The sequence below is a fragment of the Panthera uncia genome, chromosome D4, assembly GCF_023721935.1.
Source record: "Panthera uncia isolate 11264 chromosome D4, Puncia_PCG_1.0, whole genome shotgun sequence".
Lineage (NCBI taxonomy): Eukaryota > Metazoa > Chordata > Mammalia > Carnivora > Felidae > Panthera > Panthera uncia.
This window is the reverse complement of record NC_064807.1, coordinates 18,405,295-18,426,691: the sequence shown is the minus strand read 5'-3', so window position 1 is coordinate 18,426,691 and position 21,397 is coordinate 18,405,295. Positions and strand designations below refer to the sequence as shown.

The window sequence follows — 21,397 nt, the reverse complement described above, 5'->3', positions numbered from 1 at the left end:
GCTGGGGAGGAACTAGCTGCCTATAAAACGTGGGCCCTCGTTGCAACACTACCTCCTTCCCGCTTGTCAGCGTCCCCTCTGACTTCTTGGTGCGTCTCGTACCACCCCCGAAAAACTCTGTCCTTGTCCACGTTCACCTTTCGTTGCTGTGTTCCAAGCCTCTTCTTTTTTTTCTTAAAAAAATTGTTGTTAATGTTGACTTGTTCTTGAGAGAGAGCGAGAGAGCGCACATGCAAGCAAGTGGGGGAGGGGCAGAGCGCGAGCGAGGGAGACACAGAATCCGAAGCAGGTTCCAGGCTTTGAGCTGTCAGCGCAGAGCCGGCCGCGGGGCTCGAACTCACAAACCGGTGAGCTCGTGACCTGAGCCACAGTCGGTCGCTTCACTGACTGAGCCACCCAGCTGTCTCTTTTTTCAACAAGAAGCTCAATCCAATACGGGCTCCCTTTGAGGGGACTCATCTCATTTGGGGTGCTGGAATTTTCTGACTTAAATACGGTCGACCACTGCTTCTGGATTCTACTTTCCTCTTCTCCGTATCCCTCTACCTTCTGGTTTCCTGATCATTAGACAGCAGGTCCAACTGTCCTCAAATCTAAAATCAGAGTGAAACCAATTTGACCATAAATTTCATAGTAAGAAAAAATAATAGTAAAAATCAGAGTGCAGACCAGCAGTGAAATAGGCCCACGCCCGTGGCTGATCTGGTGCTTCCCTCTAGTGGGCAAGACGGGTTCTGCAGGCCCAGTGCACGCAGGAAGCTCAGTCCCGGGGCCCTTTGCTTATTGACTCCCTGGGAAGGCCTGCACACTATATTTTTGATTCATAAAGCTCTAGTTCTAAATCATTAATCTCTAAGGAAAAACGAAACAGATGGTCCTGCACACAAACTTTCCCATGGAGATCACAGCATTTCATCGTCTTAAGAATTTCCTGAGGCCATGCCTCTCCGTCATCTAGGTCACTGGACAAAATAGATCTATCATATTCCTTCTTGAAGAGGTGATGATTCCGGCTTCTGCATCTCAGCTCTTTCCCCTTTGCCCCATGTCATCTTCCGTCGTCTGAGGGCCCCAGAATTCTTTGCCCTTCCCCGCAGGTGCATCCCCTTCCCTTCCGGTGTTGCCCTTGCCCTCTGAGCTGGTGCGGGGAGGTGGTTCACCCGCATCGTCTGGACAAGGCAGTGGTCAGGAAAGGAAACCTGAAATCTCAAAGCCCTTTGATGCGTGTCCCCGGCCGAGTGCCATTAACCCAGGTTTGCACAACCACCCTAAGCACAGGAACATTTAGCTGCAACAGAGCAGTCAGGTAGGAAAAGGAAATAAAAGAAGCCCAGAGAAGGTGTTGGGTCAGCTCAGAAAAGATCCAGAAGGAAGGAAGGCGGTGTCCCAAGGAAGAGGACAGACTGCCATTGGCAGCTGTAGAGTGAGAGACAACCTCAAGTCAGTGAAGCCATCTCCGGTCCTTCCCTGAGACCGCCTAGTGCCATCGGCTTCTGTGAAGGTCCTGGGGAGTGGCCGGGGCTCTTGATGTAGATCCATTCGGAGGAGACCCGGTGGAGCCCTGAACACTGGAGCTCACACGCTAGCAGGAGTGTAGGGAACAGCTAGGTGGACAGGGCTGCAAACAGAGTGGCCCTCAGAAACCCGGTGTTGCCCCGCCTTTGGACTTGGCAATATTCAAGGCGCTTGTGCAGCGTCCTTGGTCCGGGTCCGTAGTTGTCATCCACTTATTGGGCCAGGCGTTCCCTCGACAGGACTTCAGTGTGTGCCTGCTGTGGGCCAGGCACCGGGGTAAGAGCTGCAGGTACAGCCAGTGCTCTCTGTCCTCAAGCGACGTACGGTCTGACGGAGCGTGGTTTGCTTCCTTGGAGTGAGGGCTGCACGGTGAATAGGGTTGGCCTGTTCCCCCCCGGGCTCCCCTTCATGCCGCTTGCTGGGCACCGCTATCCTAGCCCGGGTCTGTCTGCGCAGGGAGAAGACAGGGCCAAACCTTACTTTGCGGGAGCCTCCGAATCACCACCTCCATCGTTAGCCAGGGCCTGGTTACGGTCATTTTTCTCGAAAATGCCTTTTAGAAAGGACTTAGAGCTTTAAAAAAAGTGTCTTCTCATTTGACCACAGAAAGAGTGATTTGTTTTCGGCTCAGGAATTTAATGTACGGCCAGAAATCATCTGAGACCGGTTTTGGCTTCTTGTGGATGTTCAGTTTCCCAATAAACAGTAAACTTTTTCTTGTGAAGGAACTTTGAGATGGCCTGTTTATACCTTTATATTCTCATAGAAACTCTAATTCATCGAGCAACGCCCTTGAGAACAGCGTCTACATTCTACACTGTTTGTGGAGGGGGGTGAGTGTGGGATGGGGGAGGGTCAGCGAGCCCATCCCAACAGCCTTTCCTTCCGACCCGCCTGCTCCCTCACTGGCCAGCGAGAGAGAGAGAGCTTGGAGCCCAGAGGAAGAGATGGCATGATTTACAGGTTTCCCAGGGGCTCATGGGAGCTTCTGGTCCACATTCCCTCCCAAACGGTCACAGTTGGGGTGGGGGTGCCTGGTCAGCACCAGGTCTCAAGAAATCTTGGCTGGAATCCTTGAGCCTGGTGGGGGGGGGGGGCGGGGCAGTGAGTTAGGCTGACTTCCCCGATGTCTGACACAAGTCTTGGCGCCTTGCTGTCTGCTCTCACAGTTACCTGACCGACATTGACCGGATCGCAATGCCGTCCTTCGTGCCAACCCAGCAGGACGTACTTCGTGTTCGCGTGCCCACAACCGGCATCATCGAGTATCCGTTTGACTTGGAGAACATCATCTTTCGGTAAGACTGTCTCCCTGATGTGGTCCATTAAGAAGCTGTCCGGTCTTGGAAGTCCCCAAATTAAATCCGTTATTCCTAAGAGCGGTTATAGCTCCTAGAGCCGTATGACCCTGTCCGTCACGAGGTGTTTAGAATTGTGATAGGTCTCCGGTCCTAGAATGGAGAGGAGCTCCCCTTCCTGTTCCCCGTAGAACATAAAAGTCTCCTTACCTAAGTCTGGAGTGATTCCTGTGTGTAAAACACACGCACACATAGATGTATACTTCTGTAACCACAAATTGAAAACACTGATGTCGTTTCCCTAAATTTGACTATTTCTCTTCCCTTATATTTCCTTCTCTAACATCTATTTAAAAAAAAAAAAAAAGAGCCAACACAAAAGTGTGTATTAAAAATTACTACTGGGCACCTGGGTGGCTCAGTCGGTTAAGCATCCGACTTCGGCTCAGGTCACGATCTCGAGGTTTGTGAGTTCAAGCCCCGCGTTGGACTCTGTGCTGACAGCTCAGAGCCTGGAGCTCAGATTCTGTGTCTCCCTCTCTCTCTGACCCTCCCCTACTCATGCTCTCTCTCTCTCTCTCTCTCAAAAATAAGTAAATGTTAAAAAAATTAAAAATTACACAATAAACTATTTACAGCTGTGTAAAAATGTATGAATTCCCACATATAAATATAAGAAGTACTTTTAGGATGACTTAAGTGGACCTTCATTGCATCTAATTATAGCAACAAATTAGTAATATGGTACATATGCCCAGCATTGCAAATTTCAAAGCAATTCTATATCCCTTGGTTCCCATGTTCCTCCTTAGGGCTAATTACATTATGCTTTTCCAGTGGAGATGGACAGGTCCCACCCTGCCACACCCAGGCCGTCTGTAAACCCTGTTCCATCTCAAGGCTTTAGAGCATTGTTGCTCTGGTCGAGCCCCTTGAAAATCTCCATCTGGGGGTGCCCGGGTGACTCAGTCGGTTGAGCGTCCGACTTTGGCTCTGGTCATGATCTCACGGTTTGTGAGTTCGAGCCCCACGTCGGGCTGTGTGCTCGTAGCTCAGAGCCCGGAGCCTGCTTCGGATTCTGTGTCTCCCTCTCTCTCTCCCCCGACCTACTTTTGCTCTTGTTGTTACCCCCCCCCCCAAAAAAAAAAATAATAATAAACTTAAAAATCTGTATCTGAATGCCATGAATTTATGAACACAACTATTTCAGAATCAGTGCTGTTTGCTACTTGGAAAACTGGTATCTGGTCCACAGATACCACCATCTTTGGCCCACATGGTGTTTTTAAACAACTTTTGAAACTTGGTCCATTTTGCTTAAAACACTTGATAACTGGTTTCTCTGAAAGGTTGAGGGTCCGGTCATGGGGTGCGTTTCTATCCAGCTGCATGGCAGTCGACCCTGCAGACAGGGCCCCTAGCATTCTCGAGTTGCCTGTTGTCGTGCTTTGGAGAGACCCACTTGACTCGTTTCTGGAAACTGCCCGACTCCTGGAGCGTTTCAGCTCCGGGGCCATCTTGGGGCTATGACTCTGAAGTCTTTCCCCAAGACACAGAGGAAGGCCTTGGGTTTCCATATAGGACGGAGGAAACTTGTAGGTCTTTATAGGGCAGAAGGGGTGGCATCCACCTAAGGCAGAGAGGATTTCTGGAGAAATCTGAGGAGTGGTGAAAAACAGGGGGGGGGGGTGAGGGCCCTAATCCGGCTGAGTGGACCTGGAAGACCGCCCACCTTTCTGCCCCTTGTGTGTCTGGTGTCCTGACACTCGGCCGTGGTTCGAGCAACAGCTAAGTGGATGCTCGTGCTTCCTGCCTGGACTGTTGCAGCAGCTTCCAAACCAGCGTCCCCGAGCAGGCTCCCCCCGAGTGACCTCTACGTCTGTCTTCAGTAACTCTGCTTGCATCGTGTGCCTCCTTTGCTCTAGGAAGCATCTAGGGTTCCTCGCTGCCTCATGGAGCGGTGCTCACACATTCTAACCGTAAGGCCCCTTTTCACTCGAGAACAATTACTGAGGACCCTAACGCGTTTCCACAATATAAGGACTCCTGCCCTTTTTCCCCAGAGAGCCACGCATGCCAACCTTTGAATGATCTCTGTTTCTGTTGAACAGGATGGTGGACGTTGGTGGCCAGCGATCTGAGAGACGGAAATGGATTCATTGCTTTGAAAGCGTCACCTCCATTATTTTTTTGGTTGCTCTGAGTGAATACGACCAGGTCCTGGCCGAGTGTGACAACGAGGTACGCTGGGTGGGGAAGGGGACGGCTGTGGAAAACGGGGAACTCTTTCTGCAGTTTGCAAGAAGCCAGCGCTCTGGACTCCGTTCTTGAGGCTAAGCCGGCGGCTGGTCCAAGCGTGGTCTCTGGCTTAGCAGCACCGCCATCATCTGGGCGCTTGTTGGAAATGCATGCCTCGTCAGTCAACCCAAACTGAATGAAGTACACGGGGAAGCGGGAGAATCACTGGCCTAGAAACCCGGTCCTCAAAGTTGGATACGCACTGCGATTCCCCGGGGATCATTGCGAAAAACCTGGCACCTGGGTCCAACTCAGGATTCTGGCTTAGTTGAGGTGGGTGTGGGCTGAGCCTGGGATCTAAGCTCCTGTGCTGCCGGGGGTAGAGTCCCTGCAGACTTTGGTTCTCAGCCGTGGCTGCATATTGGGACCCCTTGGGGAGTTTTAAAAAAGACCATCTTTTGGACCCCACAGGAGAGATTCGTATTTCCTGGGTCTGAGTTTGGAGGTATCTTTTCCAAGCCCTTTATGGGTACTAACATAGCCAAAGTTGAGCAATGTTACTTCTTTCTTTTTTAAGACAATGCTTTTTTTTGAGAGAGGAGAGCACGCACATGCAAGCAGGGGAGGGGCAGAGAGAGAGGGAGGCTAGAATCCGAAGCAGGCTCCAAGCTCTGAGCTGTCGGTGCAGAGCCTGACACGGGGCTCGAACCCACAAACCGTGAGATCATGACCTGAGCCGAAGTTGGATGCCTAACCGACTGAGCCATGCGGGTGCCCCAGAGCAATGCCATTTCCAATAAATATAATGAGAACAGGCTTCCCAACCTCCTTAGGTCCCTAACTGAGCTGGCATGGGGAGTGGTGCCAGATGCTTGGAGCTGTTCGGACCTACCCCGGTCAGGCATCCCGTGTCCCCTGCAAAGTTGCCATAGTCCTAGCTGGGTCAAACTCCATTAACTGTGTCTGCCCAGGAAGTGGGGAGAGCCATTCCTGTCACTTCGTTGCGAGGTGGGGGTGTGCTCTGTGGGACACCGTTGTCCTCCCCTGGTCTTTTCCCCACCCTTGCACGACACATCCTGACCTCGTAGAAAAATGTCTCTTGCTTCTGGGTCGTGATCGTAAAGCAGTGAAGAACTCTGCCCAGGATTAGGCAATCACCGAACAAATGGGATCTTGTATTTCTTGAGAGCAGACCTTTCTCTGTGGAGCACAGTTACATTAGCTAATTAGTAGAGGATTAACCCACTTACTAGCGTCATTGTGCAGAGAAACACGGCAATCCTGGCTGCCCCCCAGCTCTTCCAAGGGAGACATTTTGTTAAAAAAGCAAAAAAGGCATCACGTTATCAATGTGAAAAATTAGCTCCCAATTTGTCTCGGGATTACTTAATGATGTTTCTCAGAAAACTCAAAAGCGTATTCAGGCGCACAAGGGACCAACGCCTCAGCCCTATATGTGTAGAAATTAGACATTTTCTTTTTTGCCGAAAGTCACAAGGTATCTGGAGAAAGATTAAGTGGCTGCCACTCAAACCTTCCTATCCCGGTTGTAATTATCTGTTGTGTCCCCTCCCGAGGCTGCGTAGGAATTGTTTCTTCGTATACACTAGACCCTTGAACAACACAGGTTTGAACTGCATGGGTCCACTTATACGTGGGTTTTTTTCCCCGATAAATACAGTACACTAAGTGTATTTTCCTTACGATTTTCTCATTGCTTTTCTCTAGCTTTATTGTAAGAATATGGTATACGACACCCATAACATATAAAAATACGTGTTAATCGATTGTTGGTGACACTTCTGGTCAACAGTAGGCTAGCAGTAGTTAAGTTTTGGGAGAAGTAAGAAGTTATATGCACATTTTCTTTTTTTTTTTTTTTTAAGCTTATTTATTTTGAGGGAGAGAGAGAGAGAGGGAGGGACCAAGCTGAGCAGGGCAGAGAGAGGGAGAGACAGAATCGAAGGCAGGCCCTGCGTTGTCCGTGTAGAGCCCAGTGTGACGCTCGATGTCACAAACCATGATATCGTGACCTGAGATCAAGAGTTGGACGCCTAACCGACTGAGCCCCCCGGGTGCCTGTGTGTGCACATTCTCGACTCTTCCGGTAGGTCAGCGCCCCTGCCTCCTGCGCTATTCAAGAGCCGGCTGTGTTGTCTTTCCTTGGAGATCATTACTGAAAAGATAATAAATTTTTGTTAAGCTTTAAAAACAACTGAGGGACGGGGCACCTGGGTTGCTCAGTTGGTCGGGCTTCTGACTAAGTCGGCTCAGGTCATTATCTTGCAGAGCGGGAGTTGGAGCCCCGCGTCGGGCTCAGGGCTGGTAGCTCAGAGTCTGGAGCCTGCTTTGGATTCTGTGTCTCCCTCTCTCTCAAAAATCAATAAAAACATTTTTAAAAATTAAAAAAAAAAATACAACTGAGGGGTTACCTATCTGGTAATAAATGCCAGATCTTAATGCCCAAAAGGCTACCGAGCAAGAGAATGAGTCCCAGTGTACAGGACTTGTAGGCAAACAGATTTACAGCATGTTCCTCCGCAGTGGGCAGGCAAGGCTTTCATGGTTTTGTCTGAGCACTTCCCTCTGTCTAAAGGGAAGCTGCTGTTTCTTTACTCTTAGAGCAGGCGTGCCTGGCTGGCTCTGTCTGTTGAGTGTCTGACTTTGGCTCAGGATATGATCTTAGAGTTTGTGAGTTCGAGCCCCGCGTTGGGCTCTCTGCTGTCAGCCTGTCAGCAGAGAGTCTGCTTCGGGATCTTCTGTTCCCTTCTCTTCACCCCTCCCTGGCTTGTGCTCTCCCAAAAATAAAGATTAAAAAAAAAAAAAACCAAAAAACCTTCAGAACAGAGTACTATCTAGAACAAGTATTGTCACCAGATGAGATTTGTATGTGCCCTGTCTCCTCTCCCTGAAGTAGGAACATTTGGTGTATTCTTGCCAATGTCAAATGTTAAGAGATGTTGACGGCGTTTCTACGTAATTTTGATCAGGTCCTACTACCCCATGGGCTTGGGACATAATTTAAACTTGTGAACACGACTATGCTCATCCATCAAATGGGGACCGTGTGCCCCGAGTAGAGCTCCTCTGTATTGCCACCACGTGAAGTGTGTCAGCGTGCGCTCCCCGCTCTGCCGGTGTCCACAGCGTTCCTCGGGGGGGGGGGGGGGCTGGGCTCCAGGAGCTTCCCCCTCATGGTCTGGGAGCCCAACCCCAATGACACAGGGCTTCCGGGGTCTAAGTTACTCACTTCCCCCACTCGGTAGTCCCAGTAATGACCCAGAAAACTTTTGTCAAATAGGATAGGAACTTTCTTCCAAGTTTCACAAAAGCCTTTCTGACGTGTGTTTATTTGCGGTGCCACAGAACGCATACCGAAGAGAGTGACTAAGAGAGCCGGCGGGGGTGGGGGTGTGTGGGGGGGGGGGGAAATAGAGGCAGGAGACCTGGTATCCTGAGGGGCCCCAGGTGCTCACCAGCTTCAGCAAGGACAGTGATATGGAGCCGGTAGCTGGGTGAGGGGACAGATGGGCGGGACCAGACATTTCGGCACGTTGCTCCCAAAGTACCGTTTTTCTTATTAACCCTAAGCCCGTTGTTTCTCGCTTAGAACCGCATGGAGGAGAGCAAAGCCTTATTTAAAACCATTATTACCTACCCCTGGTTTCTGAACTCATCCGTGATTTTGTTCTTAAATAAGAAGGATCTTTTGGAAGAGAAAATCATGTACTCTCATCTAATTAGCTACTTCCCAGAATACACAGGTGAGTGTCCATCTTGTTGACTTCCCCGGGCATCATCCAGAGTCATTGGTCAGGCCCCTGGGCCCCCCCTGCCCCCCCATCTGCCTCTAACACCCTTTCTCACCGAAGCTCCAGGTGCATCACTGTGTTTTGCCTCAGCACCTCCACGCACGCCAACACCTTTTGTGAACTTCACCCTGTTCTCCAAGACCCAGCTCAGGCGCCTCCTCCGGGAAGTCCTTCTCACCCTCGCGGCACCCTCGTCTGCATAGGTGTGCCTCCCGCGTGCTCCCCTGGCAGCGGGGGCTCACTCTGTTGTCCCCTGGCCTCCGTCACTCTGTGTAGTGTTGTCCGTGGGGGCAGCTCCCGAGGCAGAGACTGTGCCCGCCCTGCCTTTCCGGTCTCTGTCCGAGTGCCCGGTACTACTTCTGTGTATGTTAGTGTGGCAGCCCCCTTCCTAGGCACAGGGTAGACAACAGTTTTATGAATATGACCTACCCCTGGCTGCAAAGTTTATGTCTTGTTGCTAAGGATTTCTGGTACAGGAGGTCTCGAATATCAGGAAGTGTGATACTGATGTTTAGGGTTTTAGCGTCCTACGACCGAAAGGTCATAGCTGCAGTGGCCCTATCGGGTAGAGCCCTCACGCGTTAAAATGAGACTTGGGTGTCTAATCATGTTCCTGTGTCCTTCCTTCCCCTAGTCCTAGCCCACTTCTGTCTGCCTCTGTGGTCCAAATCCAAAAATTAAGTTGGCTATTTTTCAACAGATTGCTTTAAAGTACAATTTTTAGATGGCAGTGAACACTTTAAAAGACTCTTTTATGAGATTTAATAAAATAGAATGAAAGTTAATGTCCCCAGGTCAACTATCCTCTAGAACTAAGACAACTGAAAGAAGGATCCCACGCAAGAGCAAGACTATATCGAGAATGATTTGGGGGAGGACCTGTTGGTCACGATCTTTCTTCTTTATTCCTGTAACTACACTCTTGACTAGGACCAAAGCAGGATGTCAAAGCTGCCAGAGACTTTATCCTGAAGCTTTACCAAGATCAGAATCCTGACAAAGAGAAAGTCATCTATTCTCACTTCACGTGTGCTACAGACACGGAGAATATCCGCTTTGTGTTCGCTGCCGTGAAAGACACGATTCTCCAGCTCAACCTGAGGGAGTTCAACCTGGTTTGAAAGCTGCTGTGCACTTCTCACCCATTCCAGAAGACAGGATTTGCAAGCTCCTCACATATTTGCAAGTGCTTGTGATGTCACCCACCCCTGGCAGCACGGAGCCCGTCATGCAGGCCACGGGGCCAGGTGTCGGACCTTACCAGATATTTGAGTGTGGCACCCTTTTTCAAAGTCTTGATTCCCAAATTGTTTTTATATTTCTTTTCTTGAGTTTTGGCTCTAAGATTTTGTGTAAGTTTTGAATTTGTATTTTATAGAATTTTTAAAAGCCACTGTGATTTATGTTTTTTTTAAGTGTGTTTAATAGGCATTAACACATCATGTAACAGAGGCGTCTGTTAGTTTATAGATCATACCTTGAGACCTCTAGGATGAGTTTGGGTGATATTTTCAAAAAAGAAAATTAAGGGGTTTGAAGGTTTTTATTAAATCTTGTAATTTAGAGATTTTAGATTGTTTTTCTCTCTCCATGCTGAACTATGCATTTAACATGCCATCAAAGATTTTTTTGGTTTTGTTTTTTTGTGTTAAATATTTTTAAGCCAAACTGATGACATAAGTGGGCTCGAGATAGCATACGTGCTGTACTGGTAAAAAATGTGTGTGTGTTTTATGTGTGTATATATATACACGACCAAGTCTTGTAAACTTACGAAACGACTAAAAGCCTAAACTGTTTAACCAGCGTAATGCAACCCCTGCCAAAGTTCTGATGGCCACCACAGTTTTGCTGTTTGAACCGTGTATGCTGTGCCTTTCTGAGGAGGCTAAGAATATACCATTCTGCCATTAGCATTGGATTACGTTGTGTTTCTTTGAGCTCGTCGTTGACGGATGGGTCAGCTCCTAAAAAGAAAAATGCTGTGACTTTAATAGTTTGTATGTAACTCAAACTTTCTACATGTCCTTCCAGGAGAGGAAAAGTAAATTTCCTTTTACTTTCTAGGTTCCTGGCTGAGATCCCCCCCCTGTAAAACAAACAAGCAAAACAGATTAACAGGAAAAAGCCCAGGAGTTTAATAGTATGTATGCCTCCTGTACACATTAGAGGTCTCCAGAAGAACTGAACCACTTCCCAAACAGGCCAAGCTCTCACCTTGAGTACCTTCTTCAGCTAAAGACCTAAGAAAGATGTTGGAGGAGGAACAACCTCTCATAGGTGGCCATCAGGCAAAGCACAGTGAACAAGAGTAAGGATGTGATGACGTAGTCACTTTGTCTTTCTGGATACCCTCACAAACGGAGATTTCCCTTATACAAGAGTAGCTTTTACTAGATTTCCAGAGCTTTTGCCGTATCTCCTATTTCTTAAAAATAATCAGCTCAAAGTAATCCTTCTGCCAAAGAGGCACACTTTTGGGATGCCATAGTCTGCTCCCTTTTGGGGCTGCCTTTGAATCTGAGCTTCAGATTCGTTTCACAGTCCAGAAGCTGAGTTGGTTGATTTTTTTTTTTTTTTATGAGAGAAGGAGCCAATGCAATGGCCAGTCTTTATTGGAAAGAAGAAACTTTACAGCACCTTTGGAGTAAGTTAATGCTTGTAATGGGTTCCACAGCCAGGGCATCGCCGGGCCTCGCCTTTGGCGAGCCAGAACCAGATGATGGCACTGTTGTCCTCTTCTCAGATGCAGCCCACTATTCACTTGGTGACAGATGCGACTAAATTAGAGTTTTCCTTGGTGCCTGAAACTGCATTTGGGGCTAGCATATCGTATGGGTTTAGTCCCCTCCATGCAGCAGTCACAACCTCCCTCTCCAGCCCAGTCACCTGCTGATCAGCAGTAGAAACACCACCTCCAGGGCACCTGGGTGGCTCAGTCGGTTAAGTATCTGACTCTTGGTTTCGGCTCAGGTCACAATCTCATGGTTAGTGCCTTTGAGCCCCAACAGTGCGGAGCCAGCTTTGGGTTCTCTCCCTCCCTCTCTGCCTTTCCCCTGCTTATGTGCTTTCTCTCTTTTACAATAAATAAATACTAAAAAAAAAAAAAAAAAAGAAACACCACCGCCAGATGCCATGGAGTGCACCTTGTTGGCTCCATTGGGACCGCGGGCCCTGAGGGCCTCCTTGGCCCGTGTTCCAACTCCAGGAAGTAACTTTGAAGCCATTGTGCCCACTATAAATAGCACTTCCGTCCGTCTTGAGAATTGTTCAGGTTGGTGAAAAAGTTGTGTCTCATTTTAGGCCTCTGTGGTGCAAGCAGGTATTTAAATAAGAAGCACTTCTATGGGAAAAAAAGGTTAATGGTTGGAGCAAATTCTACACTAGACCTCTGTCCTGGGGGCAGCCCGTCATATGATTTCTACAGGTTGGGTTTAAAGTATCGTTTGCAGTCTGAATGTCTCTGATGCCGTCAGGGGTTGAGGTAAACTTTGGTCTGCAAAGCGGCCGGCATGAAGACTGTAAACATGAGCTTTTGTGGCCATTTCTGTGGCGTTAATAGCAATAGCTATTACCATGAAAATAAGAGTGGTCACTATTAGTTTCCAAGTTTTGGAGGAATCAGGGAGAAAAAGGAATTATTTCATCTTATTCATTAAGGTATACTTTATCAAGTTACTGTAGCTTAGGAGAAAACAAAAAGTCTCCTTAAATCTGGCAATAATATTTCAAATAGTCGTAAAAATTAAAAACATCCTCTTCGTTCAGTCTCATGTAATTCTTGTTGATCTTCACCTTGTATTAGCAATTTTATAATTCCACTTTTTCCTTAGAGTTTTATAAGTTCTTGCTCAGTTCAGTGGTATGATTTGGAAGTTACCGGAAATTTGTACTCGTCAGAATCCTTTCCAGGACTCTCCCTGAAGATGAAGCACTTTTGCAAAAGCAGAACAGTAGCCTCTATTAATGGCGAAACACTTTAAAAATGGCCACGAATAAAGATCTGATGAGTGTTCACTATAATGCAATTGACAAGAAAATTTGGTTATTTCTGTGACATACTGTTTTAAGATAATAACTAGATTACAAGTAGTAACATTATACGAGGACATAGCAGACTTCTAGGAATTTCATACAATTTCTGGAACGTTTATGTTAGTAACATGTATCCGTACAAATACAACCTGAACAAAGTTTAGCATCACTTATTTGTGAGTGCTTCCTGTGTAATTTAACAAAAGCCTAATATTAGTTTGATAGCTCCTTTAACAGAGAGACAAATCTTGAGATGTTCCAGGGGCCCTCTGGAATATCCCTAGTTCGTTCCAGGTCAGAAAGACTTCGTTTAGAATTTGATTTTCAGCTCTTCAAAAATACCATTAGTTTTGAACACTTGACTAGGATGACCTATCTTTATGAAACTATACTTGATTTCACCTATTTAACCAAAGTGACCAAAGATTTTAAAGGCAAATACAGAAGGTGACATCGTTGTGAGCAAAACTGGCTCTTAATATTGAGAAGACTCGGTTTTCTTAAGTAATCAAAGACCTGATGATAAAGATAACACAGGAAATTATTTCAGTAAAACACAATCTTTTGATTTCTGGTCAAACTACTTAAAAGGGAAAGAAAAACCTTTTGCGGTATTTCATCAGGAGCAGACCAAGAGAATTTGGTCCTTTAGTCACCAGCTAGACCCCAAGCCCTGACCACCCACCTGCTTGTACTCACCAACCTTTGTCCCACGTGGTTCCTTGAGCTGTTCTTTTCAGTTTGTCTCTTAACTCTGGCAAACGGAAAATGAAACCACCCCAGAGAGAGAGTCCTAGATTGCTTCTGCCCTGAGGAGACCTCCGGCTGGTCCAGACCACCCGGACCGGATGGAGCTAAACCCCTCTCACCTGTGCAGATGGACCAAGGCGTGACCTCGAGAGTGACTGACAACTATCTTTACCTCATTATGAGACCAAAATCTCTGCCTGAGGAGGATCCCAAGACTCATTTACATAATCTACAATGTAGTGTGGGCATCTTGTGCGTGTGCCAGCTCATATCCGCCTCTACAATGACAAGGCTTCCCTATATCTAGATATCCACCCTAACCCTAAATAAAAGGAACCCATCCACCCTTGCTTGGGGAGTCACCGCTGCAAATCAATTTTACTTTGTCCAACAACTCCACCCGGTGTAGATTTTATCTGTGACTCACCATGGAGCCACCTCCTGTTGGTTCAGTTACACTTTTAGCAGATGAAAGGAAATTGTTAGTTTTACATGAATATATTCAGGTAAATGATATTAAAACTTATCTTTAAACATTTATGAATTCATTCCCTTTTAGCCAGCCTAATTACACAAGGTTTTCTCTTTGCGACTTTCTATATGCAGTTAATTTGTCCCTTATTGCCCCCTTTCCTCTTCTGAAACAACTCATTCTACTTTTCGAACAAAACTTCTCTTTCCTGTAACAAAAATGCATCTTCGTACCTCATACCTTTTCTTAACCCAAAGCACATCTGACTCTCTGTGAGAAGGGAGATGATTTATTTTCAGAAATACCAAATAAAAGCTGTGCTGATTAACAGTAGGTTTACAATGTATTGGAAACATATAGGAAACTTCCTCCTGACAATGGAGACCCAAACCTTAACTTCCTGGTTCTTCTTCCCCTCCCCGTTTCGTGGGCTAATACCCCAGGGCTTTGCAATAGGCATGCACCAAAGAACAGAGGGAGGAGGGGCTGAAAGTCTCTGCGTCACCTCAAGGAACGTACATTTATTCCAATCAGACTACATCTTGCCTTTCATGGGCATAGGCCACGTCCAGGTAAGGCAGCAACCTCTGCGGTACTCAGCCACTGAGGAACCGGGAGGAGGACTTACGCGCTAGGAGATAAATTATCTGCTGAAACTGCCCCGAGTGTGCCTATCCATCAGACACACCCGCTCTTGCAAGAACGTTGGTTAAAGCCTGGCTTCACTGGGCTCCAAGTCTCTGTGGCTCTCTTTTGATTGGGTCGGTGGGTTTGTTTCTCACATTTTCCTTGGATACAGAAATGCTTTCCTATTTCTGGTAGGTTTAATTACATATGTTAACTAGTATTCCCAACCCTCTGAAACCCTAATTTCTAGTGAGAAGCAGCATTTATCAACTGCTTACATACCAACATTCTGTGTATTGGCAAATTTATGGATACATTTCATAATTTATGGAAGCATATGCTGCTTCATAGTACAATTTGTAAATGTAGTACAAGACGTTTACTAACAGACCCAAATATGTTTAGTTTCTCTACAACAAGCCAAAAGTAGATAAAGCTACATTCAGTAAGTAATGTTTCAGTATGTTATCATATTTAGAAATTTAGATATTCTAATAAACTTCTATCATTTCACTTATGAAAATTTTAGGGTGTAAAATTACGAAAAATATTTTGAAAGCTATTTTAAAGTAGACATATTGTCTTCATCATTGTTGAAAATTTCACGTATACATTTTAATCCCACTTATATCTACTTAATTCACTTCTTCTTAATCATATCAAGGTTACTTCTAAAAATTTCATGAGGCATTAAAGCCATGCTGTTATTTTTCTTGCTGGCAAGTTTTGTAAGAGATCACATGAACTCATTTGTCTAATAAACCAGGTAGAATGAAAGTTGTGTACCTGCATTATATCCACGGACAACTCTGAAGACAGACCTGATGAGGTAGCATAAGGCAAGCTGAGGGCAAACACAAGCTAGCAAACTGCGCCCCCCCCCCTCCGGGTGGGATATGCGTGACTTTCCTCAGGCATTTGTGGTTGCCCTAAAGCTAAGAGGAGAAAACAAATGGTTAACTGATAGAGATCACATTCATACAGGTCAGAAGTCTCCATCAGTTTACAAATGTCTTAGCAAATGATAAGAAAAAGGCAGTCTTATCAATAGCCTAATCTCCAGAAACCTATAGACTCCGTTTTTTGGAGCCCCAACATGGCCGTCCCCTCCATAGTGATGTGGGGAATGAAGACAAGAAGTAAATGGCAGGTAAAATTAAATTTCTTTATAATCTGCAGCCCATTGACAAATACTCGAGGCAAAAACAGAGTAGAACATTTTCCCAGGAACTCCCTACTGTCTTCATGTTAGTGCCTTACTACAAGGAAAACCACCTTAGCTTCACAGGTATCTTACTGGTCCTCTTTAGCACACGGAAGTCCCTCTGGAGGCCTCCCTTTGCCTTTACCTCCCCCAACTCCATTGTACATACATAACCAGTCACTCTTCACAACTCCACGCGGCTCTGCCCACCGGTCCTGTCTCCATGCTTTCATAAAATCACCTTTTTGCACTGAAGGCGTCTCAAGAATTTGTGGCCATCAGCTCCGGAGCCCCCCACACCATTCCAAAACCCCATCAATACCCATTTCAATTAAACCAAATTAAAATAGCTTTTATTTACCAAATATATCCCCAGATTGCATGAACTTGCAAAACATTTGGGTGAGTTTCTGTATTTCTGAGTCTAGAAATGCTTAATTCATATAAGCAGTTTTTTCTGAGCCAATTAAATAGAGCTGATTCACAAATTAATTTTGGCAATACTATCTGGAGGTGGAAAATTATCACATCTACAACATACATAAATAGACACACACATAGATATAAACAGAGACCTTAGACCTAGCATTGTAACATTGTAACCATGAATCAGATATAGTAACATGAAACTCAGTACTTTATAAAAGAAAGATTGGACCCAAATTGTGTTTCTAGCAGATGGAATGCTTTAAGTTTATTTATGGCTAACTCAGATGGCTAAAGCTTTTTTATCAAGATTTGTATGGAGGATACTTAAGTTTTTTTTTTCTTTTTTTAAAATTTTGCCCAATTTCCAAATAGCTCCTTTTCCCTTCTCATGATTCTCATCATCTCCCTAAAGTCTTCATTTCAAAGAGATGGCTCTTGGCTCCTAGAGAAGATGGGGATAGAAAATGTACATCTCACAAGCACAGGGAAAGTGTCCAAGTTTTCTCCAAAGAGTTTTAGATATATTTGTCTATTATCAGAACTCTAGAGTAATTATGATTATTTTTTTTTCTTAGGTGCAGGACAATTCTATTTCTAATATTCCAATCTTATACAATATCTGTAAGCATTCTGAAATGAAGAGGGGAGGCTTTGGGATTGGTAAAGATAGATGGACTCTATATTGTTTCTAGAATTGCATTTCTAATGTTGTAAAGATTTGTAAGACAAAAGATAGTATTTCTAATTCCACAAGGAATTAGGTGAGCCTCAATGATGCTCTGTAGCTGACCCACCAATTACATTATCTTCAATTTGCCTCTTGACATCAATATGGGGGAAATTTTCCATTCCAATTAAGATGGCAATCAAAACATTCCTATGGGGGTGCCTGGGTGGCTCAGTCTGTGCCCGACTCTCGATTAGGGCTCATGTCATGATCCCAGGGTCATAGTATCAAGCCCTTTGTTGGGCTCTGTGGTGACAGCACAGAGCCTGCTTAAAATTCTCTCTGCTCTCTGCTCTACTCCCCTAATCATATGCTCTCTCTAAAATTGAACACACACACACACACACATTTTTAAATTTCTATGTCCAGGAACTTCAGGGTTAAATGCAGTATGCCTTTGTTTTTTGTTTTTATTTTTTTAAGGCATTTTACGTATGTATGTATAATAAATAACTGAGCTGTCAGCACAGAGCCTGACGCAGGCTTGAACTCACTGTGAGATCATGATCTGAGCAAAGATTAAGATTCAGATGCGTAAGAGACTGAGGCACCCAGGCACCTTTTTGTTTTGGTTTGGTTTTGGTTTTTAGAGACAATCATAAACAGACTCCACACACAGTGTGGAGCCCTTCGGGCTAGAGGCGGGGCTTGATCTCACGACCGTGAGATCATGAACTGAGCTGAAATCAAGAGTCCAGGCTCAACTGACTGAGCTACCCAGGTGCCCCTATGCAGCATGCCTTTGTAAAATGTATATAAAGTGATCAGCAAGAATTTTCGAATGCTCTCATTTTTGAGTGTGCAATCCAACCTTGGACCAATTCACTTTAGGGAGAAAAGACTATACTACTGTTTCTATCAGGCCCTGAACAGCAGCCTTAACGAATCCACTTCCTTGATCATTTGCAGGAGGGCCCGGGAGAAATTCTGGTCATCCATTTCCTCTGTGAGGGGAGTTTGCCCCAGAGGGCTGTCCGGCTTGTCTCATCACTGCAGTGTACAGGGGTGGGAAGAAGACCCCTGAACAGCCAATCAAGATCCCTGTGAGTGGGGCTGTGAATGGCCACTGATCTACTACTTCTCTAAATCTGGGAGAATCTTCTGAAGGCGGAGATAAAAAGGGCTTTGTAATTTCATTTTGTTAAGAAAGTTCTTAAGGCCAAAGGCTCTATTCCTTCAAGTCCTCTTTTCAATTTGATCATCTGTAGATGTGTAAGGCAACTGTGTAGATTGAGAGAGAAATTTTTTTTTCGTATATAGAAGTTCGTCCCATTCAAAAGATCATCTGGCTATTGATGAGTAGAATCTTATATTAATCTCCATAGGGACTCAAACCAATAAGCCTTTTTATGGTTTAAGCGTGGATGCGAGAGGTGTCCCCTTTGAGCAGACAAGAGGCATCCAACCCTTTGTTGGAAATGATGCAGCCCTTACAAGATCTAGAAAGTTTGCTCTTAGAGTTAGCTTAAGACGGCAAAGACTTTGCTTGTCACAGGCGGTAAGAATGATGCAGTGAAAGGGTATCTCTTGTTTCCCAGGAGAAAGTGAGACATCTCCAGCCCCAGACCTGCTAATCTATGACACCAGACAGATACTACTGGAAAGGGACTCTTCTGGCACTGAGACAATGAAGGTTGAGGGGACAGGCCCCGTGTATACTGGGAACCCCTAAGACAAACTCCCCTGAGAATGGGCACAGTAGGATATAGAGAATGCTGTCTCTCACTTCCTGTCTTGGATCCCCAGCCTGTTTGGCTGGCTGCCACATATAAAACCATACCTGCGTGTTCCCTCCAGTGGAGACCAGAGAAAGTACTCTCATTGGTAAAAAAGCCAAGCTCTCAAGACATAGAACAAAGATGAAAGGAAAACCTCTGGCCTATGGTTCTCCTCCTCATGACAAATGACACAGAAGAAACAACAGAAAACAAAGACTATCTCTGGGGCGAAAGGGATCAACAGAAAATAAGGGTACTCATAACGAGAATCTTTATAAGAGTCTCTATACACAAGGAACGGTTCATACAAATATTTTTTCCTGCTAATCTAAATTATTAAAGGATGGAAGAAGGTGAAATTTTCCCTTCCTATCTCAGGCACAGAGAAAGAGCTAGGAGAGTAGATATTGGTTAGTATTCTTACCCTCTGCCAGCTTCTGCCAGTTTTTCAGGATACTTATCCGCAGGCTCCAGAGGGAGTGTGGTATCTCAGCAAGTCCCATCATGAGTAGCCAAACTGTAGGGGAGGAAAAATAATTTTCCCTTTCCCATTCTAGGTTCTTGGGTGGGATCCCACCCCTGTAATAAAAGACAGATTAACAGGAGAAAACCACACAGTTTAATAACATGTATAGCTCTTGTAAACATGGGAGAAACCCAGGAAAACTAACTCCCTGAGATGGCCTAGGCTATCACCTTCAATACTATTTTTTCCCACATGAGAAATATGTTGGAGGTGGGAAGGCCAGTTATGGGAGGTTACCAGGAAAAGCATAGTAAGGCTGATATGCAGATTTAAATTGAGCTTCTTTTGCACTGATATGAGTTTGTGATTGGAAGTCATTCCTCTTTTCCTAATACATAGAGGGAGGCACCGTTACAAAAGAAGATTTTGCTTATTCCATTACAAAAGGTACCTTCTGCTTTTCCTGTCTGTTGTTGCTTAAAAATCCTTATGCCAAAGAGGCATATTTTGGGAGTGGCATATTCTACTCCCCTTCATGCTCCTTTTTGAGGTATTCTGTATTCATGTTGTGTTGGATTCCTTTAGTAGCTGGCCCAATAAAGCAGCAGCAGAATCACCCGGCAAGTGCAGAGTGCTTCAAACGGCAGGCCCAGTATGGTTTTGTTTCTGCTTTTTATTTGAAGGTGCAAACACACATACAAATACACACAAAATCACATCACTTAGGGATTGAAGGCGTGACACCTCCAGTCTGCAAAACCTACCCAGATAGTTCCATACGTTAAGGAACAATGTGTCAGCGTTCCTGCAACTGTACTAAGCCTTTTTTTCAGCCAGTTAAAAAATAGGTTCTCATTCAGCTGGAACACTTCCAAGCGTGAAGCTATTAAAGAACCGGAAGAGCAGGGGCACGCGGGTGACTCAGTTGGTTAAGCGTCCAACTCTTGATTTCAGCTCAGGTCATGATCTCATGGGTCATGAGATCAAACCCCCCATTGAGTTCTGTACTGACAGTGTGGAGCCTGCTTGGGATTCTCTCTCCCTCTCTGCCCGTCCCCTGCTCAGGTTCTCTCTTTCTCTTTCTCTCAAATAAATGTTAAAAAAAAATAAAATAAATAAAAAACTAAAAAACAGAAGAGCACTGATGCTGGAAAAGACAGGAATTACTCATAGAGGTAGTGATTCTACTATAGCAATATTAAGTTTTAAAAACGAACCTTCCGTCAAGAAATGACTGCTTTTGCATTCCTTTTTGTGGACACGGACAAAACATTAAAGATTAGCTGCAACAGTTGAAGGCCCGAGAAGAAAACAGCCAAGATAACTTTGTCCAAGAGACCAAAGAGATGGGGAAGTAGGTCTCAGGGATATCTAGGAACAAACAGAAAGCAGAGCAACAGGGAGGAGGGGAAACACACCACGCACTAAAGGTCAAGAACTGCTTCTGATAATTGGTTAACTTACGAAGAGTGCTCATGACAATCAGTAATCAAGGGAATTAAACAGTGCAGAATTTTGTTTAAATTCTTGCTAGCATTGAGTTATTATTAAACTTACCTTACCTTTGACTGACAAAGCATCCCAAAACACGATGGGTTTCAATCACTTCTAGTACCAGGAGGGCTAATAAATCATAACAAAAGGTAGTAACAACAGAGTATTTTATAAAGTCACGTAAAGGCTGAACTCTCCATAACCGAGGTAAATTAATCATCTCTGCCAACATTAATTCCGCAAGTAAAGAAATTCTCTCTTCGTCATTCTAATGAGGCAGTTGAAGTTTGATGAAGTGGAGAGGCACATTCTTGGTGCTTTGCTTAAGAATTTACTAAGTATTCAAATCTCTAGGAGCAGGCAGTGAGGTCCAAGGGATCTGTGGGCCACATGGGGAGATGAGGTTCCCCTGCTTAGAGGGCATTTGGTAGAGGCCAAAAGACCTCCCCACAGGCAAAAGTCCCAGTGGACCCTGGAGAACGGCCGCATTTGCTGGTATTAGAACAAAGACACCAGAGTGCAGTGAAACCTGACACTGGCTGTGTGTTGTGATTTGCCATAATCTCTGAACCTTCGTTGCTGCACGATTGCACAATTTTTTTCTGGGGCAGC

At 45.3% G+C, this 21,397-nt stretch overlaps 1 protein-coding gene across 1 annotated transcript in view; it reads left to right on the top strand.

Moving 5' to 3' along the window:
- The window catches only part of GNA14 (G protein subunit alpha 14), a 200,653-nt gene extending 190,120 nt beyond the window's left edge, over window positions 1-10,533 (top strand). Inside the window, exons 4-7 of the mRNA XM_049634016.1 lie at window positions 2,685-2,813; window positions 4,925-5,054; window positions 8,662-8,815; window positions 9,794-10,533. Coding sequence (XP_049489973.1) covers window positions 2,685-2,813; window positions 4,925-5,054; window positions 8,662-8,815; window positions 9,794-9,984 — 604 coding nt within the window. The 3' untranslated portion in view covers window positions 9,985-10,533. The remainder of the gene's footprint in view (window positions 1-2,684; window positions 2,814-4,924; window positions 5,055-8,661; window positions 8,816-9,793) is intronic.
- The last annotated feature ends 10,864 nt before the right edge of the window (window positions 10,534-21,397 follow it).